Below are 27,770 nucleotides of genomic sequence, written 5' to 3'. Positions count from 1 at the left end.
AACCAGCAAAGAATTTCTGTGACAGCTTCCTGACGTTTAGTTTATTGCGAGCAGATTCCAACAGTTTCAGTAGAGAAATGTGGCAGATAGCCACGTTTAACAAGCTGTCAGAGTAGACAATAAAGAGAGAGCAACACTGAACACATGAAGCCGTCCACCATTGCTGTTATTGTCGTTTGTGTTTCTTCTTCTTGCTCCTCAATGTCATGTCAGCAATATGACAGAGTTTCTGCAAAGCTCTGGAGGCCGTTAAGCTTTTCAGAGGAGAAAAAAAATGCAGTTTTAGTTTGGACGGAGGTTTAAAATGGAGAGAAAAACATGCATCTTTCACTTCAAACACTAAGAGTCTATGGTGTTACAGCATATACATCAATAATTATTAATAACACAAGTATATAATCTGAAAAAAGGGGCAAATCCAACACTAGAGTGCCTTTTAGCATTGATTATTTTGTGATGGAGAAAGCGTCCCAACAGGTTCCACATATATTAAGATTCTCACCATTTTACTGTCTTCCAGAAGAGTGAAGTTCTGTTTCCAACTGAAGTGAAATCTGAGCGATTCATCACCGTCCCGTCTGGCCGGCATGCCGACCCTCCGCCTGGCTCGCAGCCAAACACAGATACGCACCATATTTCATGGCCTGTGCGCCTGAATAGAATACCCTGCTGCTCTAAAGAAAACACTGTGTTTCGATGCACTGAGAGAGGAATCCGTGTCAGGAAGGAAAGAGGCAGCTACCTGGTTTTTACATTACAGTGGCAGCGGGGCTAAATGGCTCTTTCTCAGTAGACATTGTCCGTCTTTGAAATGTGATCTGGGACACACTGGCGGAGGCTCGTTTGAAAAGGCCCGAGCGCTTTCAGGCCGATGGATCAAAGAGTCTGTGTCTGATACGCTGCTCTCTAATCTCACCAATCTATCACTGTCTGCTTAGATGTGCCAGAGAGCCTCCAGGGTGCAAACTGCAGTACCAACTCTGATCTGCAAGCCACTGAAATCAAACCTCGGTTTACAAGTCAGAGTGCAGCTACAGGAGGAGGCCAAGAAGATATTCTTCAGGATGGAAACACGCCAGACTTCCGAAACCGGCCTCAAATCGTAAATATTTTACTTTAAAAGGGGCATATAATGTTTTTTTGTGATTTTCTGTTATCTATATCCTGTTATGGTGTTGGATGTTAAACATGTTCAAAGTTCCAAAACTTGAGGTGAACATATGAAGAAATGCTGCCTGCAAGTCAAAAGTCAGGGCTTCAACCTGATCTGAACCCTTTTTTTGCAACTTTTTTTTCTACCTTGCTGACAAACCGATGTCGGACTGTATAAAAATATGGACGCAGTTACCGTGACGTCACCCGTTGGTTTCTGAAGAGCGGTTTTGAAGCTCAAAGCGAGCCGCTCTGGCCATCGCCATCTTGGCCGTGCGTGACGCTGCCTAACTCCCAGCCAATCAAAAATGGGCAAAGAGGCGGGCCGAATGGCTGAAACAAACCACCTAGCGGCTGGCGGACCTGTCACTCAAAGCAGCCACGTCCTTCATTATGCAGAACTTTACGGCTTAATAAAATTTAAACAGGTGAGTTATAAAAAAATTCACCCCCGTACAGTTGTCATGAAAGAGGAAATTAGCTACAGAGACCAAAACCGTTGTTTGTACCAGACTGTAAACATGTTTATTTCTGCTGTAAAGTTGGACATTTTAACATGGGGGTCTATGGGGATTGACTCGCTTTTGGAGCCTCAAGTGGTCGTTCAAGGAACTGCAGTTTTTGGCTTCATTTTACAGCCCCGGAGGTTGCTGCTTGGTCGTGCATCCCCATAAACTGCTGTCCGTTCTGCAGCCTTTGTTGCTCAGGTTTTTCCATGTGTTGTTCATGTTACTACTACTACAGTTTGTTTGGAGTAAAGACGGAGCAAAAGAAGTGAAATCCTGCTACTATAGTTTGTTTACGTAGCCTCCGGAGCCGGAGGAAGCTTCCTGAAGCTGACCAATCAGAACAGAGTGGACTCATCAGGAGGTGGGGCCTTAAAGAGACAGGAGCTAAAACGGCCTGTTTCAGACAGAGGCTGAACTGAGGGGGTGCATAAAGGACCAGTAGAAGATAAATACGGAGTTTTTAACTGGAAATCATGTGAAATATAGAGCTGGAAATGTGCAGAATATCTCCTATTTAAATATTCATGAATAAGCAACAATAAATGTAACAAAAAACATCTTAAGGAAATATTTATCAAAAGTTTAACACTCAAAAACTCAGCTGATCAGCTTCAGTAGGAATGTGTGGGTGTGTTTTGATCAAATTTTATCAGTAATCCTGATTGGTACACAGAAGTACCTGACTTCACCTTTTCTAACTCACCATGCCGCCTTCAAACTAGTGAGAAGAGAAAAAATACCCACATCTCCCATCTGAAATGACCAAAACTTTGGCAGAAAATATTGTCTTCATGTTGGACCCCATTATTGTGAGAAAATTAAGCTTTGGCATAAGTTCAGTGAGGAAGATGTCTATCAACACACTCTACCTTCAATTATGGGCAAACATTGCTTCTTATTCTGTTCTATTTCTCTGTCATTCCTACTTTCCAACGTCATCACCATACCTGACCAATGATCTTTCCATCTGTGTTCCTCTAGCCAATCAGAGCCTTAGTGCTGCTCTTTAAATATCATTGTAATTCTGCACTCTGTCATCCAGACCTACTATTGTACAACCCAACTCCTCCCCATCACCGCCATATCCTCCATGTTGTCCAGAGAGACCCAACTAAAGGTCCATCAGTCATCCTGTCCTATCTCCTATCTTCATAAGGTCCTACGCTTATGAAGATGCCTCACGTCAACAGAGTCTAATCGCCAGAATCTTTGTTTTGTAATTCACAATAAACATTGTTATTCACTTTCAATCGATCTCCAATATAATAATATAATAAAAATAAGTTTTCAAGGCCTTTAATGGTTGTAAGGGGCAGAAGAAAACAGTTTTAGGTGAGCTACTCTTTTTGCATACTAAGCTGATTCTGCATTTCAAATCTGTCATGATATAATATCATAATCATATATGCTACTAGGTAGGCAGGTACAGCACGAGCATGCGCCGGGGAGGGTCTATGGGTTTTTTTTTACCAGAGCAGAAGAGGCAGCAGGAGCCATGATCTCTTTGTTCTTTTGTTTGCTTGCTGGCTTTTGATGAATGAACACAGACTGTCTGTAATGGACAGTGGTCTTCTTTTGCAGGTGTAAACTACATCCTCATAGTGCATCAGTGGCCTTTTGATTAAGTTTGATACAAAGTTGAAAACACTCATCAACAGAACTGTGCTTGTTTAAAATGAAAAAGTCTTTGTGTTTAAAGAAAATGCGATCAGATCTGTCCAGAAACACGCCAAAAATAACAAAACACAAACAAAAGGAATAGCCGATGCTTCAGTAGAAACTGATCCTTGTTATTACACTTTTATAACACCCACCAGATCTTTCAGGTGCATATAAACACGTCTGCTTTCATTTATTGGATTTTTATTGCTCTCATGAGGCATCTATGGATGGTAAGTTGAGGCAGAGCTAGTCTTGTGTAGCATTGCTCCACCTGACAGCTTTGAACACTTCTGTCCTTTTAGTTTTTTACTCTTTTTATGTTTCAGCCTTAATGTTTTTCTTTCTACAGCATGTTTCTGTAGATCAAATCTTTCTACTTATTATTGGACAAAATTTCATTGACTGTTTTTTTGTGTCTGATGTGTGTACAGTAGTAAAACAGGTCTTTCTAATAGCCTTCGTCTCATTAAGAACATCAACCTCACCACCTCCATTAAGCAGACTGACTCTGAGAAGTTGCTCACTGTTTATTTTTCTTTCTCCTGGAAAGATTTGTTTCAATTCGGCCTCCAAGAAACTGTCATTAAGTTTTAGCTCGGGGTCTGTTTGTTCCTGACAGACACAAAATGAGGATCATTTAGCTAAAATTAAGGCTAGAAAATGAACATTCAGTGGGGGAAAGTGCATTTACTAAAGTACTGTACGTGAGTATTTCCATGTGATGCTACTTTCTACTTTTCAGAGGGAAATATTGTACTTTCTACTCCACTACATTTATTTGACAGCTTTAGTTACTTTTCAGATGAAGATTTGACACAATGGATAATATAACAAGCTTTTAAAATACAACACATTGTTAAAGATGAAACCAGTGGTTTCCAACCTTTTTGTCTTTTGACGTCTTACAAAAAGCAGTGTGTAGTCGGGGTCACATTTCACATGTCTATGAGTTGTTAACAGCTCCACCAAATAGTGATTTTTCCCTCTAAACTTCTCACATGCTTTCATTTCAATAAATGTTCAAATGATCCAATATTTCAGCAAAAATCAAAGATTAGAGAAAAAGTCCAAAAACTGAAAACAGATTTGTGTATCAGAACTTTGTTTTTTCTTCTTTCCTCTCCCATTAATCATCTCACCACCCCTCAGATTTATCTGCTGACCCTTTGGAGGGGCCTGATCAAGCAGCAACATCCATGGCTTGAAATCGACACCAATGCGGACGCACCTTCAAGTGCGACACCACTGACGGTCGCTAGATGACTGGCTCCAAAAATTACCCGGCTCCAACAGACTCCCATTCAAGAGGCGTCAACTTCTCTATAGAAATACTAAGTCAATCATTTTTTTCAACCAGTCATTATGGTCTCAATCTCATGTGTCGGCATGAAGGTCGTAAATTTTTTATCCTGTTTTAAGCCACATTTTTACGCTACACTTTTAGGTCCTGGTTGTTTTACTATTATGTTTTAATGAGGTAAATGATTTTTGGATGTTTGTTATTGTCTTAAGTTATGCACTTCCTGGTTGGGATAGCCTGCCGCAAGTGGATTTGCTGCTAGCATAACCCGGCTTATTTTTAGCATAGGAGCTGGCTAGCTAACAGGGACTGCAGATAATATCACTGCTGTTTTTATGCTATCAACATGCCCTGTGAAGACTGTTTGCTGTTTGCACACTAACAGAGAGGTCACTAACCTCAAGGAGGATATCCGTAGGCTCTCTGTGGAGCTGCGGCGGGACTCCAAGCTTTCCAGTTACATCGACGCAGCAGCCCCACAGACTAGGAACACTTCAAATATGAACTCTGTATTCTCCTCTGCTGGATACCATTGTGTGGGATCCAATACGCCACCACTCACCACTCAACCTGACTAACCGCTTCCCAGTGCTGCCAGACGAAGCCCTGGACCACCCAGGTGATGCTGGCGAAACCTGCCCAGATCCAGACCGTGTCCCCAATCGTGCACCTCCCCCATGGCCTATCAGGATCTTAGCCCCAGTGACAATGGTTCTTCCTGGAACTTTTCTGCTGCGTGAATGCCAGGGCCTTTCATCTGTCATCTTACTCTCCTTTTTTCACAACCATTTCAAATAATTCCTCCACTGGACTCAGTCATTCTGACCCCCCTCCTATGTTATGTGATGCGATGCAATAAATCACCAGAAATCACCACAATCCTAAAGTTCTCTTCAGGGTAATTGATATCTGTTATTAGTCGTTCCTCCACTTCTTTTCCTGTACCTGATGTTGAGCTGTCTGAAAAATTTCTCTCTCATTTTGTAAATAAGATGGAGAATATCAGGTCCCAAATCTAACCTGACCCTTTCATTTTTTCTATTCCCCGTGTTCTGCCACTTTTTCCCAGTTTCAAACCAGCACAATTTCAGGGTTAGAGAGAGTACAGTCTACCATATGAACTCCTCCTCCTGCATCTCAGACATTATTCCCACTAAACTGCTCCAGGAGGTATTTTCCACTGTTGGCTCTGTTATTTTGGAAATTTTTTAACAATTCTTTGGTCTCTGGTTCTCTTCCAAACAGTTTTAACCATGCTATTGTTCACCCATTGCTAAAGAAACCCAATTGGGACCCCCTCTTCTTAAGTAACTACAGACCAATCTCAAAATTGTCTTTTTTTATCTAAGGTTCTGGAGAAAGTTATTTCATCCAAACTGATATCTTTTATGAATAATAATAGTGTTTTTAACTGTTTCCAGGCTGGTTTTAGAACACTTCATAGCACCAAGACAGCTCTTGTTAAGGTTACAAATGACTTATTGCTGACTGCAGACAGAGGTGACGATGGCTCGATTTTAGTTCTTCTAGATTTAAGTGCCACTTTTGACACAGTTGATCATGGTATCCTCTTACTGTACATCACTTGGAAACTTGGGCAGGCCTCAGGGGCTCGGCTCTTAGCTTATTAAACTCATACCTCTCCAATAGAATTTCTTCCATTGCTCTGGTTAACTCTACTTCCTTGATGGCTCAGAGCTGTGTTGTCCCTCAGGGCTCTGTTCTTGGCCCCCTTTTGTTCTCTTTATAAAGTACATGCTGTCTCTTGGCCATGTTATTCAGAATCATTATGTACTTTTTTATGTGGATGACACTCAATTATACAAGCAATCAAAACCCACAGATCCAAGCAGCCTAGCAAATATTACAACTTGCCTCTCTGATAAGAAATTCTGGATATCCCCAAATTGTATTTTAATGATGAGAAGTCATCATTCTGTTCCATCAAATTCCATCATCTCTTTTTGCTGCTAATCTTGGCGGTCTGTCAAATAATATTATGCAGGCTGCTAGAAAGAGATTACTAGGAGTAATATTTGATACTAACCTCTGTTTTGATGATCAAGTCAAAAATGTTGTCATGTTTCTTTCATCCCAAGATAATCTCTAAAATAATGTTATTTTTATCAGTTGCTGATTTACAAAAAGCTGCACATGCTTTATCTATTCACTGCTTGATTATTGCAATGCACTTTACCCAGGTCATCAGTCAGGGCTCCCTCCACCGTCTCCGACTGGTACAAAATGCTGCTGCTCGACTTATTACTGGAACAAAGAGGCATAATCACATGACCCCTGTGCTTGCCTCCCTTCACTGGCTCCCTGTTAGATTTCACATTGATTTTAAAATCTTATTACTCACTTTTGAGGCCTTACACGGCTTTGCTCCAAAATAGATATTTGACTTACTGACCTGGTATGTGTCTTATCAGCCATTAAGATCTGCGGATGGAGCCCCGCTGGTTACTCCCAGGTCACGGTTTGTGATCGGGCTTTTAGATATTAGAGCTCCCACACTACTGAACTCTCTGCCTACTGAACTCAGACACACTAAGTCTTTAGCTTCTTTTAAAGATCTTCTTAAAACTCCTCTCGTTGTGAAAGCTTTTGTAAATGTTTGATATATGTTTATATATGTTTGATCTTATTCATTTTATTGTCTTTACTTTCTCTGTGCTCATGTCCTTGGCCTTATTCTTCATTCTATCTGCCTCGTCTGGTTTTATTTCCTTTTTGTGAAGCACTTTGTAACATTGTGAAGAAAAGTGCTATATAAATAATGTTTATTTTTATTATTATTATTATTATCTCTAAATGAAGGCTGTCTAATAAGTGTACTGGTGGTCATTTTGGAAAGATTGCTGCTGCTGCTGCTCATTAATATTAGTATTAATAATCTAATGATGTCATATATAATAATAAATCAGTCAGAGCCACCAAACCACTACTTTTACTTTAAAACTTTAACTACATCAAGCTGATAATACTTAGTACTGATAATACTAAGTAGGATTTTTCATGCAGAACTTTTACTTGTAATGGAGTATTTTTACATTGCTATATTGGTATTTTTACTGCAGTAAAGGGTCTGAATATTTCTTCCACCACTGTAAATGTGAAAGTGAAATGCATTCAATTTTAGTGTCTGTGGTTTGGAATTTAGAAATAATAAAAAAAACATTTGCTGTGTGCCATTTAAACACACATATTTCCCTTAAATAGAGTTATTTTCAAAGGAGACCACAGTTCAAAGACAATGACAGGATGGGATGTCTAATTCAAAACAGTGCAGATGTGGCAGAGTTACAACAGCAAAGTACTTTTAGCTTGTGTGAAGGAGGGAAAAGTAAAGATGAGGTCTGACGTGGAAAACAGCGCACTAAAACCAAAACGGAGGCAGACATGACGTCACTCGCTACACGCAGAGTCTTCTCTTTGAGCCGTGGTCGTTCCTAACGGGCGGCGATAGACAACATTTCCTTGAAAAGAATTCCCATCGACGTGCTCTTCAGCCGGGCTGCCAGAGCGGCGAGGAGTCCAGAGTACACAGTTTACAGCTCGCCGCACTTCACGTCTAATGTTCCACGCTCCCTTCAGATTTCCACTTCAACACCCACTTTAATGCGTGCAAACGACTCCAGTTACTGTTTCATTACCGGCCTATAAACTCTACGATAAGTGGCTCCGTCACATCCATTTGAAAGCCGTCCAAGTCGTCGCCCACAAAGTGGCCGCTTCAGTGTGCAGCGTGCGTGTGTTTGGGCTGGACTTAATGCTGCATTTATTGCCACTGACTGGCCCATTGTAATCTATGTCAGATGGTGTCCCAGCTTTTTGTTTTTGTGAGAAGTACAAAGGGAGAAACAGGAGAGGACTCAGTGACTTTGCGAGGGTTACGTAACATGCAGGGTTACGTTGAAGGAAAGTTAGTTCATTCTTGGTCTAAGGTGACATCAGAGGAGCTGTTGAGCTCCTCAAGTGTCTTTCTGGTGAAGCATAAGAGCAAAAGTGAAGACTGCAATCGTCATATTAAGAAACCATACAAGTCGACTACATTCTTTACCTGTGACCTACAAAATAACCTGTATGATTGTTCCAAAAATGACTCATATGGACATTTTTCAGATCTGAACCTTTAGGGTTGAGATCTGGTTAAAGATGAACTAAAACTACTTGGTTAAGTTCACAAAACAAACTCACCTTAAGTCTGTTTGATAGTAGCTTTCGATCATCTTTTTTTCATCTTTGCTCAGTTGTCACAGAATAGCAGATGTACAGATTTCAAATTTTCTCTCAGGAAGATGTGACGTCAGGTCATCAGCAGACTCGGAACAAACCACAACAACAATGGCAGAAAGTTCTGAATAGAAACTATGATGGAGTTGAGAAATATAGTAACCTGGTGAAGAGGTGCTGTTCTTGGTGGTGTTGGATAAAGATATTCAGTCTTAGATAGATTAAGATTAAGATAGATTCACAAAACAACAGTCAGGAGCCCAAATGAACAGTGAAACCTGTTTTTCTTGCTGTAACCATTCCTCCTGTTCATACTGATGTTACGACCCCTCCCTTTCTGCCCGCAGTGGTTTACCTGGCCACTTTCTGCAGGAGCTGGCAGTCAGGGAGGGTCGTTAGGGTAATGCAGGGACACCAGGATAGGCCTCCGCCAAGGATATAAATACCACTCTCATCCATTGTCTCTCTTTCTCTCCTAGGATCCACATCTCTCCCGGTTTTGGTTTGTTTTGGTATTTTTCCTTTGCATTCAACAGATACAGATACACATCTCACTCATCCACACACTACATACACAACTGATGCAGTTACTCTCCACACCTCATGCCTTTTGTATATAGTTATGTTTGTTTTAGTTTCAAATAAAACAATTGGCACCTGAACCTGACCTGTTTCCCCTGTTCGACACATTCATTGACCCGGTTTGTGACAAGTGGGAGCTCGTCCGTCCAATACTAGGAGTAAATTAGTTTGAGCATTGTGTAGCCTGTACTGGTAAATTGACCGAGATTAGGTTGGTATGTTGCTACCTTCTGTTGGAGACATGGTTTGTTTTTGGTTTGTCTAGTAGAAGTGTAGACTAGTTCATTGTTTTGGACATTACAGTCAACCCTAATCCTAACCCCATTAGAAGATCCCCTCATAATGCACTTACAATGGAAGTGATGGGGGACAAAATCCACAGTCCTCCTTCTGTCTCTATTTTAAGCTAATATGAAGCTTCAGTTGTCCAAGTTAGTCAAACCATTTCAACAATCCTTCCACTGTCTGTCGAGACCCAAACAGGGAAATTTTACTAAAAAGACTGTAACTGTGGCAGATATCCACTTTATTTGACTCAGATGGCTGAAGCTTCATATTAGCTTCAGATAAACTTTTAAATGCATTTTTGCACAGGAGGAGGACTGTGGATTTTGCTTTTTTTAAGATTTGAAAAATTGTGAACCTATCCTTAAATCTGCCCCCTAGTGGACAGTTTTTAACTCTCCACGTACAAAGTCTGCAGGTAAGGTATTTTCAGTATCGGTTAATCTGCAGATTGTCCTCTTGATTAATCAATTTATCATTTAGTCTATAAAATGTTAAAAAATAGTGGAAACAATGGCTTTCATAATATTTTAGAGCCCAAGGTGATGCATTTTTTGTAGAAACCAAACCTGAAAGTTTAGTCAATTTTCAAAATGGCTTCAGATTAATTTTCTGTTGATCTACTAATCAACTAATCATTACAGCTGTATGCTCACAATGCTGCTTTTGTTGAGGCCTTATGTGAACATGTATGCCTTGTTAAACTCAAGCATATTGATATATGACATAGGAAAGAGAACGATTATTATTCACACAATCACAATTAGTTTTTAGTAAAACTGTGCCATATAAAAATGGCATCCTCTCTTGGACACCACTGATTTGAACCATGAGGAAACAGACTGAAAGCATCATATGAGGTGCCAGAGCGCTCTCGAATCAGTCTGAAACTCTTCCTGAGGCGACTGTTCGTGCTGGAGAATCACCTTGTTGTGGTGGAATATTGGGTTTCACAAGAATTGGCTGCATCATTGTGGGCACGGAGAACCAGAGCTCTTCCCTAATGGCTCGGAGATTAAATGGTACAAGACACATGTCTGATGAAACAAAGAAGCAGAATTTCAGAGCCAAACACGACGGATCTTGAAAGGAGGATATTTTCAAGAGCTAATTGCATTGGGTAGGCTAATGCATTTGAACATTTATCAAGCTCGTCTGTTTTCTCTCCAAATCTAAAACACCCGCAGGAATGCTTTCATTTGTAGCCTGTAACTGCTGCAGGCTCAGCTGTCAGCACGCTGGGCCTGTGACAAACAGCATTTGAGAGTACAGTATTTGAACGTGCAATGGAGCAATGAAATCAGTGGTCCAAGAAGTTCATTCTTCCCTGGATAACAGTACTATTTGGCCCATGTCCGTTTAGTCTAAAAGCCAAAACTCTTCTATGTCTGTTCAACAGCGCTGCTCTCCTCTGGTTATAATTCTCCCCTCAGTCCCTGGAAGCTTCTCATGTAGTCCGGAGAAGTCCGCTCGCCGATCCAACAGCGAGGATTGTTTGGATTTATGGACAAGCTTTACTGTGCTGTTGGGAACCGGCATACAATCACCGCGCTGCAATGAAATCCTGAGATTATTCTGCCTCGACCATAACTGGTTTCATTCTGACCTGAGTCAAGATATTCAAACCAATTTGGGGGGAAATTTCTGTTACATGCCATTCTAGCCTCAGACTCTACACACGGCATCCTTCAGCTGCAAGATTTTTATAGACAAACTTGTGTAGAGGTTGAAGTAGGGGGGAGGGAGAATGTGAGGCCACAGAGGGAAGTAAAAAAGTTAATGGAAATTAACTTCTTGGACTCTTAGGACAGATGGAGGACAGTGTTTATTGAAGTGATTTTCAGCTTGGTTTTAAGACCGAACACGTTTTTTTTCTACGTTTGCAGTTAAATTATTAGTACTGTAGTTGTACCTTTTGTTGTTTAAAGCACCAGTCTAACAATGTGTGATATCTTCCTGTTTGTCATCTGAGATGGGTCCAGTATGTGTTTAACCTAGATTTACACAAAGACTGTCCGGTCTTCTGTTTAAACTCTACTGTCAACTAACCTCAGCTGACTACAGGTCTGACGAGGAAAAACATCTTCATCAATTTGACAACACATGCAGAGAATATTTAGAGAAAAACTGCAAAGTGAGAAATCACACAATATAAAAGAAAACAACCAAATACAGAATCATGCTGCATATAGAGCAACCATTCTGAGTGTTGTTTTATTTAATCTCTTTTTGTTTATTCATATAGGGATGAACTAATATCAAAGCATTTATAGCCTGAGCTGGTTTGTAACACCCGTCCCTAGATGGGCCTTTAAAATACATACAACTCAACAATAAAATGTATGCAGAGCTTCACAAAACACAAAACTTTCAACAGGGAAATACATACAAAACAGCACAAAACACAAACAATTCACAAACAATAAAGGTATCATTGTTGCATGCTGTGTTTTCTCAGCGTTGAAAAGTTTAAAGACTGTCAAACCTGCAGGTCGTCACAGTGAATTTGATGCTGTATCGTGATGCTGTTGTTGTGGCGTTTTTATAGTAAAATATTTCAGGAAGAAAGTCAAGTTGAGTCAAATTTATTTATATAGCACATTTCATACGGCAAGCATAAACTCAATGTGCTTAAAAACAAGTAAAGATCATACATAACGAATATATTACATTAACATTACATATATAAAACAAATAAGATAAAACATAAAATAAGAAGATGTTACATTATCATTGTTAAAGGAAATAACAATAATAATACTGATGAAAATGTCGATTTTTCTGCTTGGTGTTGTCGGTCTGATTGTGATCGGCTGTGTTTTATCAGAAGTCAGACGTTTGCAGATATCGTTCCTCAATATTTGGCCAGAACTTGCGCCCCCCTCCCTAAACGTTACTAACACACAGTGGGGGGGGGGGGGTTGGTGTTGATGTGAGCTCCTGTGTCTCCACGCTCTGCTGCTGTGATGGATGGACTCGGTGTTAAAGGCCACAGTTTACTGATTACAGAGGAGGTCTTCACCACCATGTAACCCCCCCCTACAACCGCTAGCTTAGCTGGTGATGTCATCACCTATGGTCATTTACACCCTCCTCGACCCCCAAAACACACAAACACACAAAACCCTCTGTGGCTTGTTGTGGCGGTGGTCACCATCACTGATGCGTGGCTCCTGACGGTGTGTGTATATGTTCTTGTACTTCTATCTTTGTGAGGACCTATTTGCGTTTACAGCTTCAGTGAGGACACTTATTTCTTCAAAGGGCTGCTTGAGGGCAAAAACTTGAAATTGAAAATAAATTATCATGCTATTATTATTAGACACCAGTCAAATGAGGCAAAATAAGACTTGTGGATGCTACTAAATTAAATGTGAGAATGTTCTTTTATCGTTTCTTTCATCCCTTTTTTTTTTTGTTTTTGGCAACAAATTCTTCAAAGTATTGACGAGTGGCTTCTTAATCTGCTGCCAGAATCTCCCAGATTTATCTCCCCTGTTTGTGCTTTTATTTGTTACACAATGATTTAGTGTTAGATGGTTTCTATCTGTTGGAAAAGTGAAAAAAAAAAAAACTTGAAGTACAAAAACAAAACAAAAGAAACCCACACATAGTAAAATTGGGGTTAGATATTGTGATAATTAAGGTTTGAGGCCAGTATGGTATTGAGGTATATACTGTATATATGTGTGTGAGTGAGTGTCTTTGATCACTGTTAACGGGCCGGAGCTCGTGTGCTTTTAACTTAATTCCTCTGATTGTGGAGTTTATTTATCTAAGCAGCAGTCTGTTAAACACAATCTCAGTTTTCCTCCTTGTGTCAAACGGCTGCTGCTCGTTTCTCTTCCTCCATGAATTCACTTTCTCCTCTAAAGTTTTTTTTAATTTTTTAAAATCTCTCTCACTGCTTTCAGGAGCCACTAAAACCATGGTAGGAAACAATATTTGGATCACATTTTACTCTCTTCTCTGTATGAATATATCATTTGTCTGTAGACATTTCTGGCGTCTTGATGTCAGACAGATTGCAGGTTCAAGCCCCGCCCCCGACTAACGAGCTGAGCTAATTGATTTGAATCTGAAGGTAAATGAGTCAGCTGCAGGCAAGCGCTCTCAGTCTCATTAACCTGATTAATACACTTTCCCCTCTCGACATGCCTCTTTTCCCTTTCAGCTACAGATTACATGTCACTGCGTGTCATTAGTTCTTCCTCTGAACGGGAGAAATGAACGTGACCTGAGGCCTTCAGTCAGGGAAACACATGGGAAATCGTTGGTAAAATGGAGGGAGATCTCCAAACAGCTGCCGGCGGTTCATCAGTCTGACCGCTCTGTTGTTGTCTTATGATTAAAGTTTCTCTCTGCCAAGACTGTAATTATGTTGAACCAGTCTGTAATAGTGCACTCATAATAGTTATTACAAAATCACTGTCACAGAGAGCACTCATGGAAGAAGTTTGAAGAGATATATGCACTCAGCGGCGGCACATCTCACTAACTACACTGTCCCACAGCCAGAAGCCAGACTACATAGCAGAATCTGATACTAACAAAACACTTAGACTAATGTGTGTCTCCATGACAAAATGATATGCATTGCTTTGTTTTCATTAAGGTTATTATTATTGATATGATAAAAGCATCTAAATTGTTAGTGGTGTAAACGGAACCATCATGATGAGCCAATGGAGTAGGATATGTTTATTTATTTAATATCCCGACGTTTTGAATTATGGTTCACATGAAATGAATGACTCATTCAGGCATTCTCACATCTGTTGTCAAGTAGACACAGCATATCCATGTATGGATATGGCTTGAAAATAAAGTAGCGTTAGACATCCAAGAAAATTATAACTTCTCAGGCTGGTAGTCCAAACAGTAGAAAGGTCAGACCCTTTGTTTTCTTGTGATAACAAGTTGATTATTTTGAGATGACAAAGCTTCGTATTTGTTTTCTCGAGATAACGAAATAATTAACTTGTGATCTCGAGATAACGGCATTAAAAAAAACACTCTCATAGCGCAGAAAAAGATCCTCAGGGGTTGGTAGAGAGCAAAAACAGAGCTAAAAGAGAGTGAATATTGGACTCACATTCACCAGGTGGACAGAAACACGACTCCACATGACTGATAATGTTGCTCCGTAACTGCTGGATGTTGAAATAAGCAACTGTTTTCTAACAAGTTCAACATATCAACTTAAGAGCTGATGGTAGTGTTGTGGTCACAGATTTTATAATATGATTGAAAGCTCCAGAACAGAGGTGAGATTGTTTTTTTTTAAAGATCTTTATAGATTTTATTTTACTGTTGTGTTTGTCTCTATATTTATGTATTTTTATTTATGCTTTTTATATAAGAAATATCTCTGAGTTTGAAGCCAGTGCAGGGTTTTAAGAATAGGTGTGATGTGTTCAGCGTTTTTGTTCTTGTGAGGACACTTGCCGCAGCATTTTGAATGAGTTGTAATTGTTTTAAAGTTTTCCAGAGGCCAGAGAGTAGTCCAATCTGCTAAAAACAAAAGCGTGAATCAGCTTTTCCAGGTTATGTCTGGACAACAGGTCTCTGATTCTGGTAATAATAAAGTGGTTGAAGGTTGATTTCCCAGTTGACTTGACATGGCTGCTAAAATTGAGGTCTGACTCTAGTTTAACACCCAGATTTCCTGCAGTGGAACTGGGGTTATAAGATAAAGACCTCAGGTGGTGAATCACAACCACTCTCTCCTTTTCTTGGGCCAAAAACAATAACTTCGGTTTTATCTTTATTTAATTTCAGGAAATGTTGCTGCGTCCAGATGTTGATTTGATTGATACATTGCAGCAAGGAGCTTAGTGGACTGTGATTGTTAAGCTACATACATTTTAGTGTTGTTGGCATAAATTTGATATGCAATGTTATTGTAATGAATAATATGACCTATAGGGAGCATAAACAGATTAAAAATAAGAGGTCCTAAAATTGATCCCTGCGGAACACCACAGGTCATTTCTACTTTTGAGGATGCAGAGTTTCCAATGACTACAGAGTAATTTCTGTTTTCTCTACCCAATTTTGTAGCCTCTCCAACAATTCTCTGTGGTACATGGTATCAAATGCAGAAATAAGATCAAGGTTTTCCCTTTTCAGTGTTACTGCCAATATCATTTAGAACTCTAACAAGCACAGTCTCTGTACTACGTTAGGCCCGGATACCTGATTGGCAGCCATCAAGTAGATTATTTTCATTCAGAAAGGTGTTAAGTGGTTTAGAGACAGACTTTCCAACAATCTTTCTAAGAAAGGAAAGATCATCTATGGGTCTATAATTAGAAAGCGTAGAGATATCATGGTTACTTTTTTAGAGAAGAGGCTTGATAATAGTCGTTTTTAGCTCATTTGGGAAGTGATCACTTAAAAGCGACATATTGACAGTTTTAAGTACTTCACCTGCCAGACAATTAAAAACAAGTTTAAAGAAACTTGAGGGTATTTAATGAGCAAGTGGATGAATTAAGTTGCCTCACTATGTCCTCCAGTGTTTTATAATTGATAGACCTGAACAGTGCTAGTTCAGCGACTGTCTTTGACTTTCAGTGATGAAGGGAAAGTGTTTGAGTTAGTGATGGCCTGTCTAATATGTTTTATTTTATCACTAAATAAGGAGGCAAATACATTGCTTTTATCTATTTAAAAGAGTTCAGGGGAAATCTGGGAAGAAGGATTAATTAATCAAACAATGTGTGGATTGTTTATGTCTTTGCTGATGATATTCCAAAAAAAAGTTTAGCCTCAATTCTGAGTTAAAAAGATAAAGTTGTTTTTTTTAAAATAGCATGGTGAACATAGAGTTCAGGTTTTCTCCATTTCCTCTCTGCTTTTCTAAATTCCTTTTTTTTGGACTCTAACAGCTGCAGTATTTTTGGTAATTTGGTGGTGATTATTTTAATAGTGACAGGTGTGATCCTATCAATGACATATTCAGTTTTTTGAATTTAAAGCATTTAGAAGCACATCAACCAAGTTAGAATAAACTGTGAGATTGTTTTCATAAATTCAGTAGCAGTGTCGTCATTGATGTCCCTTTTCTCAACTACTCACATGGTATTTTGCTTATTCAGTGATAAAAATAAGTCAGAAAAATACACAAAAATGATCAGAAACAGTCGAACCTTTTACGGCAGTAATTGAAAGGCTGGAACAGGTTAAAACTGTCCAGCAAAGCATAACTTTACTACTACTATTACTTCTACTACTACTAGTACTAATAATAGTAATTATAATAATAATGTATATCATGTTATTCCTACAGCATATTACCTGCATTTTCGGGTGAACAGTTGACGATTGTGTTTTATAAGCGAGGTTGACTTCCTGTCTGCCAGGTCGATGTCTCCCGTTGGAGTAAACTGACCCCCCCTCCCTCCCTCATCTCCTCCACTTCCTCTCTTTAGGTAACCATGATCCTGTCCTCGCCGAGTTTCTGGATCCTCTGTCCGACACTGAACACCTTCCCCTTTTGCCCCTGCACACGGGGAAACACATCCAATCCCTCCTGAAGCAAGCATTTAATTAAAGGCAATAAATTATCCAACTTTCCTTTCGGTTCGCCTGAGTCCCACAGATCTAGACGGCGCGGTGAGAGAGTTTCAGGAGGAGGCGAGTGAGCTCATGGCGGCTGAGTATTGATGGACCAGCAGGTCACAGGCCCAGACCTGGAGGAGGCAGATTAATGTCTCTTTGGAATTTGGGTCTGCACAGGCTAACGTTCGTTACGCAAGTCCAAATTAGGAGTCGGTTTGTTTAGATAAACCTCGTTACCTCTGTGGGCTCACTGCCTGCAGTCAGAGAGGGTCATCCCCTGGGCACGAGCTCCCACTGCTCCTCAGGACCAATTTATCACCATCTGAATGTATCTGCTGCATTCTTTCCTGCTGAGAGAATATACAGATAGGCTTACAAAAGAGCCAGCTCATACATATATACACGCTGACACAAACAAAATTAACTGACTCACCTTCATATATCAACAGAATGTACGCTCTCAGTATGAAATATGAACGCTCACACATCTCATCCTCCTTATAGACTAATCCAGGTTATGGATGTGCAGCGGTGGAAAAAGTATTTAGATCCTTTTACTTAAGTAAAAGTGCCAATACAGCAATGTAAAAATACCCCATTACGTGTAAAAGTCCTGCATGAAAAATCCTACTACAGTAAAAGTACATAAGTATTATGAGCTTGATGTAGTTAAAGTATTGCAGTAAAAGTACATAAGTATTATGAGCTTGATGTAGTTAAAGTATTGCAGTAAAAGTAGTGGTTTGGTCCCTCTGACTGATATATTATTATATATGACATCATTAGATTATTAATAGTGAAGCATCAGTGTTAGAGCAGCATGTTACTGTTGTAGCTGCTGGAGGTGGAGCTAGTTTACACTACTTTATATACAGTTAGCTAGTTTAGTCCAGTGGTTCCCAACCTAGGGGTCGGGCCCCTCCAAAGGGTCAGTAGATAAATCTGAGGGGTGGTGAGATGATTAATGGGAGAGGAAAGAAGAAAAAACAAAGTTCTGATACACAAATCTGTTTTCAGTTTTTGGACTTTTTCTCTAATCTTTTATTTTTGCTGAAATATTGGATCATTTGAACATTTATTGAAATGAAAGCATGTGAGAAGTTTAGAGGGAAAAATCACTATTTGGTGGAGCTGTTAACAACTCATAGACATGTGAAATGTGACCCTGACTACACACTGCTTTTTGTAAGATGTCAAAAGCCAAAAAGGTTGGAAACCACTGGTTTCATCTTTAACAATGTGTTGTATTTTAAAAGCTTGTTATATTATCCATTGTGTCAAATCTTCATCTGAAAAGTAACTAAAGCTGTCAAATAAATGTAGTGGAGTAGAAAGTACAGTATTTCCCTCTGACATGTAGTGGAGCGGAGCAGCCAGTATTAGATAAATAATCATACAAAGCCCCAGAATATAAATATAAACCTGGAAATGTGCAGATTACGTCCTCTTTAAATTTACTACAGTGCTGATTTTTGTTCTGGTAAACGTTACGTTATGAGACACCTCGTCAGTGATCATATCTTTGTATTGCAGGCAGATGTTGACCTTTGACCCTAGTAGAAATACAGCTAAATACTTCTGTCACACACATCATCTCAGACTGTTATGATTATATGATTGTTATATGATACGATCAGTTATTCCGTGTTTGTTTTCCGTCACAAACCTACTCCGATATGCTGCGTTCACTGCCTGTTTGATCTGTGGGACATTACACAACTTCACAGCTCCACACAGTCTTAAAATCAAATATAATTTCCACATTTGGTTTGACGTTATTGAGTTGTTGTCGTCCTCAAACACCACCAGACTCTCTTTACTTCCTCTAACATGTTGTTTTTACTTCCCTTTTTGCATTTTTAAGTTCATATTTGATTCCCCCGTTGTGCACTGACTGGCTAATCACACATTTAGCTTTAAAAGCGGAGATGAAGGCAGTTTCCACAATCCCCTAAAGAGGGCAGTCAAACACGGGGGTTGAAGCTGTCAGTCCAGAGTGAAGCAGAGGGAGACGAGCAGCACCGAGGACGCATGTTTGCTTTAACTCTCCTGTTTTCTGCTTCAAAAATAATCTCCAGTCGCTCGTGAAAAAAAAAAATGTCACCGAGACCGTTTAAAGTCATCTGAACAAGTTCTGTATCCAGCAGCTCCCAAAACAAAACCCCCCCCCCCCCGCCTCCCCCTGGAGTCTGTAACCCAGCTAGATATCTGCACTCTCCTTTCTACTCTCTGCTCCAAATTAGTAATTGATTTTATGAGGAAGATAAATGATCTCTTTTGAGACTGCCGGCTTTGAAATGAAGTGTATCTAGGAAACTCCCAGCGGACTGGGAGAGCAGATCCATTGAGGGGGCCAACTGGAGCGTGAGGGGGGAACTAATCTCTCCATTTAAGAGTTTGGAGCAGATTTACACAAATCTCCTTTTTTTTTTTTTCCTCCTCTTCTCCCCTCCTCAGTCAAAATTCCAGGAGGAGAGTTGCGTCAGAGTGTGCAGCTCAGTCAGACTCGACGAGACGAGAAAAACTTCCCTTGGGTCCGCATGCTCAGGGTGTGATGTGACGATTGGTTACGTGTGATTATTTTAAACCAAACTGGACAGCAGCGTCTGGTGCCAGAAAGAGGCCGAGCCAGCTGCTGTTGGCAGATCCGAAATGCGTTCTTCCGTGACTTTTTCCAAGAGAGAGAGAGAGAGCCCTTCCTCTTCAAACCAGAGTGACTCTCAAAAAATTACAAATTAAATTACAGTTGTAACTCTAGTTTCCCTCCTTACAGTTGAAGGCTTCTTGGCTTTTTTTCCTCCACCCCCCCCCCCCCCAAAAAAAACCCTCCAGCTCCTTCAGTGTGCAGATATTTGGTGTGAATTCAACTGAATTAAGCTCTGAAATAGAAAATAAAGGTGGCTAATAGTTTGGCTGTAAACGTATATTATTGGTCTTTGTGGTTGTGTTTCTTATTGTTTCTAATAGCTCTGATACACAATGGAAAAACACTCAATTAGAAGTTAAAAGCTGACATAAAAGGAAACAAGCGTTAGCAGCAAAATATACTCCAAAAAAAAAAAAGTAGTCATTGTTAAGAAGAGACGAGTTGAGCTGCAGGGATTTTCATGCTTTCAGACCAGAAGAAAGACAAACGTTAAAAAGATTTTTTATTAAACGATCTTGTAGTCAGGTGGGAAATAGAAGAGTTGTTTGTGTTTTTATAAAGCAGCCATTAATATCCAGGAGGGAAATAAATAATAATAATAATAATAATAACACACAGCAAGCCGTGTAATGATTCATTTATTTACAGTTTATTGTCCACAGCCACACTGGGAACTTTTAAAGCACAAACTTTAATGGAGGTAGAGTCAGAAGGTCTCTCCTCCTCGGCTCCTCCGCTCCACATACTGAAGCCCAGATTGGCTGCCAGCAGTGTGTGTGTGTGTGTGTGTGTGTGTGTGTGTGTGTGTGTGATTATAGAAACATTACCTTGGATAAAACAAAGCGCTGTATGGCTCCTGATGAGCAGGTCGGCATGTATGAATGTGTTATAAAGACTAGAAACATGTTATATAAATGCAGTTATTCTGCTTTCTGAAACTGTTCATTTCTTCCTTAAAAACAAAAGTAATAAGCAAGTACAAACAAACACTTTCCATTATAATTATTACTAACCAATCAAATCCCAGTAATGTGTCAGAAATTAACATTTACATACCAGCTTCTTTCTGGGAAATTGTTTGTTAAATTATCAGAAGTAAAGTAAAGGACCTGATACATTAAAGACACACTTGTGAACCATATTTGATGTTTTTCAGCCGTCAGATAAATGCAATGGAGTAAAAAGTACAATATTTCCCCTCATAAATTTCCCAAAATATAAATATTCAAGTACCCTAACCTCTAAAGTGTACTGACGCAGAGCTGCAACAATTAGTTGATTAATTCACTAGTCGATCGCCAGGAAAATCATCTGCATCTACATTCATAATGGATTCATTGTTTTAGTCATTTTTAAAGTAAAAATGTCAAACATTCCCCAGTTCCAGCCGGTCGCTGGTGAGGATTGGCTGCTTTTATTTGTCTTTTGTGATAGTAAAATTCAATATTTTGGGATTTTTGAGTGTTGGTTGAACTTGATGACATCACCTCGGCTTTTAGGAAACTGTGACGGATGTTTTTCACAGTTTTCTGGCGTTTTACAGACCTTTAATTGAACAATGGATCGGGAAAGTAAACAATAGATCAACTGGTAATGAAAATACTTGTTAGTCGCAGTCCATTACTCAAGTGCAGCACTTGTATAAACTAAATTAGCCAAGTGTTCGTACCACATAACAGCATTTTAAGAGTTTGACGGCAGTTTGTTTAAAATCTTTAACAGGTTTCAATAAAACGCAGAAACAAAGTTGCTTCACTTTTTATTTCAGAACTCAAAAGATTTGTAGGACTCGAGGGAAGACGGAAGTCTATGAAAAACACACACAGTGTGGAAAGTGAAACAGTTATCAGTCATTTCCTTTAAAACAGTATATTATCCAAAAGGCAGCAGTGGAGCACTTGTATCGACTTTTCTCTCCGAAGAGTCCGCAGTAAACAACGCTCCGTCACGTGACCCCCGACGACGTCCATCTTTCATTTTGTTTCCGTCGTTCAGTCTCTTGAAAGATGGGAGCGTCGAGGCGTCCCGACATCAGCCTCAGGAAATACAGACATCAGCTTCTTGTCGATATGAGTTCATCAGCTGGAGAGAGTGGAGCGTTAAAATGTGTCCACTCTGGGCTCCTGTAGTTTTAAAATCCAGAGAAGAAACAGACAGGTCGCCGCGTCCCTTCTGACATCACAGGAAATGATCAAATCTGGAGACGCCACGTCGACGTTCGTGTCCACATTCAGAAAAAATCCTCCCGAGTGTCGTCAGCTGAGTACGGAGGCTCGCAGGGGTCAGCTGAGAACAAATAAGATCCAGCTGTAAATCTCCGTTTATAATCCGTGCTCTCGAATCCAGATTTGTAAAGCATGGCCTAAAATTTATTTTCAAATATTATAACATAATTAAAATATTATTATTAATGATATTTTTTTATTTTTAAATCATTTTTACATTGTTTTCACCTTGTTTGACAGAAGCAGTCACACTGTAAATGAAAGTCTCTCACACTGTCGTGACACGAAGTTTGGCTAACAAGTAAACCTGGCAAGCTAACGTTAGCTGCTTCTCCGTTAGCCTCAAACTGCCTGGCAAGCTAACGTTAGCTGCTTCTCTCCGTTAGCCTCAAACTGAAAGGTTGGTTTTGGAGAGAAAAGCACAATAAATACAACGTTACACAATGAAAGCTGTAAAATGTCCTAAAGTCGTCTTGAGCACATGGATTGTAAATCTGAGGGCACAGTTTACAAATCCCTGGGCGCGGATACGTAATTCGAGGGAAACGTGTTTTATACCGTTCGCACAGATCTCTAAACTGAGAGCACAGATTTACACATGGATCTTTTTTTTTTTCTCCGCTGACCCCAGGGGGCCTCCGTAGTTAAGACACAGCTGTTTATTATTCCCTGCAGGATCTCCATCTGTCCTCTTAGTTTTTTTGTGCTACAGCTGATACATTTTTTTTTTTTTTTTTAAGTTCACAGAGCGCACATGAAGGCGTGCGGAGAAAGAACCCATCTCTGGTAGCCATGGAGACAGTGGCGGCGGAGGTCAGGTGTTTCCTCGCCGTGTGGCCGCCTGGGCGCTCAGAGGGGGGGAGGGGGGGGGGGGGCGGCGGCGGCGCTGAGGGAAGGTGGGGTCCTGCTCCACGCCCGCCACAGAAGTCTGCAGAGAGAAGAGATGGACACACGTAAACAGGAAGTAACTTAAAGACGACATATTATGCACATTACTGGAATATCTTTGCTTGATTTCCAGTTAAAAACTCCTTATTTATCTTCTACTGGTCCTTTATGCAGCCCCTCAGTTCAGCCTCTGTCTGAAACAGGTCGTTTTAGCTCCTGTCTCTTTAAGGCCCCGCCTCCTGATGAGACCACTCTGTTCTGATTGGTCAGCTTTCAGGAAGCTTTGTAAACAAACTATAGTAGCAGGATTTCACTTCTTTTTCTCCTTCTTTACTCTAAATCCATCCGAACATGTTGGAGCTGAATCAGAAACAAAGATTACGGAGCGGACGGCCGTTTGTGAGCATGTGCGAACAATCTGACATCATCACGAGGAGGAAGTGGACGTAAACTCTGCAAACGAAGCGTTCAGAGCAGGTTGAAGCCCTGACTTTTGTCTTGCAGGCAGCATTTCTTACATACGTTCACTTCAAGTTTTTGATCATGTTTAACATCCGACATCAGAACAGGAAATAAATAACAGAAAAAGCGTAATATGTTCTCTTTCAAATAAATCAGAAACTACAAAGTCAGTATGATCTGAATGTTTCATCCTGATCATTAAAGACAACTTAAAGCTGCGTTTATTGATTTGATTCCAACCTTTCTTCCCATCATCTTGATTTCTTTCTTTATTGATACTTTGGGGCATTTTTAAACCTTGAATCTTGAACGCAGCAATCCTACTCGGACCAAAACAACATCCAAACCGCATGATTTGGCAATAAAATGCTGAATAATAAGTCTGAGCTGCATTTTTCCTCATCATCCTCATCATCCTCATCATCCTCTGGGTACCAGGTTGGTTAGGATACAAAGAGAGCGATCACGCCTGAACCAGAACTTACAGGACGGACCCCCGTCTAGAAACAACGCTATCTCACAGAGCTGCTCCCTAAAAGTCGCTGAGTCGCTCCTGAGTCGACTCACATGTTTTAATTGCTTTTTGAATTGCTGCCTGAATGACTCAGCGACAGACTGTAAACTTTCACAAACTCTTGTCTCTAAATGACCTGAATACATAACTGATGATAAACAGAAGACAGAAGAGTGTTTCCTGCTCTCAGCTCAGTGAAGTCAGTTTAAACCGACGTCCAGTGTGATCCGACTCTTTGCCGTCAGCAGCCAATCAGGAGAGACGACGCTCCGTGCTGCACTTGGATTTTATAACTGAACTAATACCGGGATGCACACTTCTTATTTCTCTGACTGTTTACAGAGACATTAATAATGTTTCTCATTGGAGGCAATTAATGTTTAGTATAAGAACAAAATATATGCAGTGAGATAAATATAATATAGAGAAATATGTAGATGTAGATGAGGTTAAAGCATTTCAACGATGAACTGAAACACATATTTATGATTATTATTAGTTCAGTGTGTGTCAGACAAGTCTGCACTGCTGACGACGTTCAAACTAGAGGTCTGCATCTTCGTCTCACAGCTGACATCTCATCAACATGTGTGTGTGTGTCTTTGAGTGTGTGTGTGTGAGTGTGTGTGTTTGTGGTTGAAGATTAAAAATTAGGAATCATTTCCCAGAAGAAGCAAATGCAAAAAAAAGGAGGCCAAACGGCTGTCCATTTCCTCATATTAATATATGTGTGTGTGTGTGTGTGTGTGTGTGTGTGTGTGTGTGTGTGTGTCGCAGCTGCATGCATGGCTGCATCAGATCCCGGCTGACAGGTGTATTGTTTCCTGAGAGCCATAAACTCAGTAATGGCAGAGAGAAGAAAGACTAAACGCTTCTTCTGAGGGCTCTTTAATTGACTTTGGTCTGAGTGATGTTGCCGTCTGACTGACCACATTTTAGGGTCCAGGACCCCCCCCTGCACCCCCCCCCCCCACTCCCACCCCCCCATCTCTAGCTCCTCTACACTTCCTTTCTACCCATAAACGTCCTCTTAATCTCTCCTCCCCACGCTAACCCCCCCTCCCTCCTCCCTCCTCCCATCCAGCTTACTAGTGCTTACAGAATAATTGGACTCTGTGTAATCAAATAAAGAGATGAGAGCGTTGTGCGTCGCTCGTTAACGATCAGTTCGTTAGACAGAATGTGTGGAGAGGATCTCAGAGGATTAATTGACCTTTTAAATCAGAGGGAATTGGCTTTAATTAGCGAGGAGGAGCTGAGAGGAGCGGCGATGAGGCTCGACGGGATGATAGGATAGAAGGAAGAGATGTTGTGGCATCTTGTTTTACACGCTCGGCCTCTCAGCTCGTCTGCTGTCGTAGTTCTTTAGTTTGTAGTTTTATCTTTCCTCCCTTTGTCACATTCTTCTTCTTCTGTCTTATACGTTGTTTTTCCTAAAAGTGTTACTTCTGCTAATTAGTAAAAATCCAGAACCTTGTGTGTCGTGTGTCTTCATATGTTTAGATAAAGACGGGAGTTTTCTGAAAAACCATCTAATATCTTTGTTTATTCAATATCTATGTTTTTTTAGCAGCCTTTTTAACGAAAGTCCTGGATGTTTTGCAGGCTAAACGTCAACGGCTCGACAGAGGAGACGAGTCCGTGAGTGAGCGGAGTGCGGCGGTGAGTTCAGACGCGTCTGTAATAACAGCAGGACTGATGGACGTCTTTACAGCTGCAGACAGAAACGGTGATGCAGGAGAAAGGCGTCGGGGAGTTTTATGGATACGGAGCTGCAGTTTTCTGTGCTCACGTTGAAAATGTTGTTTAACTTTGTTAAAAATAACAAAGGTTTAAATTTCTGACGGCAGCTGCTGTAACGGAGCCGAACGTTCTGAGAATATGGAAAATAAACTGCAGGAACAAACTTCATGAGAGATTGTGTTGAGTTACAGAAGCTGGTGGACTTCAGCTCTCAGTGACAGTGCCTACATTACCCATAATGCAACTCGACTTGATTCACTCACAGTTTCAACCCTCAAGCAACTCCTAGAAACTACGTTTACGAGCGACTACGTTGCAACAGCGAAATATGTTTTGCGAGGAAACGTGACTGCAGTGAAACGTTCAGTGATTTGGGTGAATCGACCCTTTAAAAGCACCTGACTGGTGTTTTTACTCACGGTGGTTTTCTGGGACGCTGGGTGGGTCCTCTGGCTGCAGGGTGGTGGTGGTGGTGCTACATGTAGTGCCACTGTCCCTCCACACCCATCCCCATCCCCACACCACCCATCGGACCTGCAGGACACACACACACACACACACATTTCACTCTATTTTATCTTATTACATTTTCCAATTTTCGGCTTGTCAGTCATCTGTGAATTGCACTAACCTGTATGCAACGTGCTGCACAAATAAAGTTTGATTTAATGAACTACAACTACAAAAAAAATGCAAGTTAAAAATCCAGAAACACAACAACACAAGGTGTGAGTTTGAATCGGTGTGTGTGTGTGTGTGTGTTTACCAGGTGGTCTGATTCCCATGTGTGTCTGTCCGTCCATGACGAAGCCTCCCATTGGCTGACCATCTGGGCCGTATGGTCCCGCCTGGCTCACTGCGGACAAAGGAGGAGATTATTCTTTTTAATTATCTCTCGCTGCCTGCTGGCCCACACTGATGACATCACTCTCACGTCCGTACTGCGAGGTCATGACAGCTGCCGTCTAACACGCGACTGTTCCTTCCATATTACATCTTTGTTCAGAGATATCAACTACTAACATAATACTGTCAGCCAGATGAGCTTCAACTATCCTTCACAGAGGATTCATTTAATCATTTTGTGACCTCGACACCCACAGGACAAAGTTTACATTTAATATTCTGACTGCTAATAACTCATATTATAATATTCATATAATAAACATAATATGTTTTTCTCACTGCTACATAATAAATATTATATGACCAAAAGTAAGTGCCTGTCTTTATACATTGTGTTCTTTTGGACCAGTGGTGGAAGAAGTACTCAGATCCTTTACTCAAGTAAAAGCATGCAGGACTTTTACTAGTAAAAGTTAAAGTATTGCAGTAAAAGTACATAAGTATTATGAGCTTGATGTAGTTAAAGTATTGCAGTAAAAGTACATAAGTATTATGAGCTTGATGTAGTTAAAGTATTGCAGTAAAAGTACATAAGTATTATGAGCTTGATGTAGTTAAAGTATTGCAGTAAAAGTACATAAGTATTATGAGCTTGATGTAGTTAAAGTATTGCAGTAAAAGTACATAAGTATTATGAGCTTGATGTAGTTAAAGTATTGCAGTAAAAGTACATAAGTATTATGAGCTTGATGTAGTTAAAGTATTGCAGTAAAAGTAGTGGTTTGGTCCCTCTGACTGATATATTATTATATATGACATCATTAGATTATTAATAGTGAAGCATCAGTGTTAGAGCAGCATGTTACTGTTGTAGCTGCTGGAGGTGGAGCTAGTTTACACTACTTTATATACAGTTAGCTAGTTTAGTCCAGTGGTTCCCAACCTAAGGGTCGGGGCCCTCCAAAGGGTCAGCAGATAAATCTGAGGGGTGGTGAGATGATTAATGGGAGAGGAAAGAAGAAAAAACAAAGTTCTGATACACAAATCTGTTTTCAGTTTTTTGGACTTTTTCTCTAATCTTTGATTTTTGCTGAAATATTGGATCATTTGAACATTTATTGAAATGAAAGCATGTGAGAAGTTTAGAGGGAAA

The 27,770-nt window shown here is 40.2% G+C and overlaps 1 protein-coding gene and 1 long non-coding RNA gene across 2 annotated transcripts in view; both read right to left on the bottom strand.

Moving 5' to 3' along the window:
• Positions 1–26: 26 nt before the first annotated feature.
• LOC122974976 lies at positions 27–1,147 on the bottom strand. The gene is made up of 2 exons (XR_006400519.1): positions 503–1,147; positions 27–254 (listed from the first exon to the last, which is right to left on the bottom strand). It is a non-coding gene; the product is annotated as an uncharacterized LOC122974976 (long non-coding RNA).
• A 20,534-nt stretch (positions 1,148–21,681) lies between these two features.
• meis1a (Meis homeobox 1 a) overlaps positions 21,682–27,770 on the bottom strand; it is a 64,131-nt gene continuing 58,042 nt past the window's right edge. Inside the window, exons 11-13 of the mRNA XM_044342846.1 lie at positions 26,538–26,627; positions 26,191–26,305; positions 21,682–23,092 (exon numbers count right to left, since the gene is read on the bottom strand). Coding sequence (XP_044198781.1) covers positions 26,247–26,305; positions 26,538–26,627 — 149 coding nt within the window. The 3' untranslated portion in view covers positions 21,682–23,092; positions 26,191–26,246. The remainder of the gene's footprint in view (positions 23,093–26,190; positions 26,306–26,537; positions 26,628–27,770) is intronic.

Source organism: Thunnus albacares, chromosome 3 (genome assembly GCF_914725855.1).
Source record: "Thunnus albacares chromosome 3, fThuAlb1.1, whole genome shotgun sequence".
Lineage (NCBI taxonomy): Eukaryota > Metazoa > Chordata > Actinopteri > Scombriformes > Scombridae > Thunnus > Thunnus albacares.
This window is presented reverse-complemented; position numbering and strand designations above follow the sequence as displayed.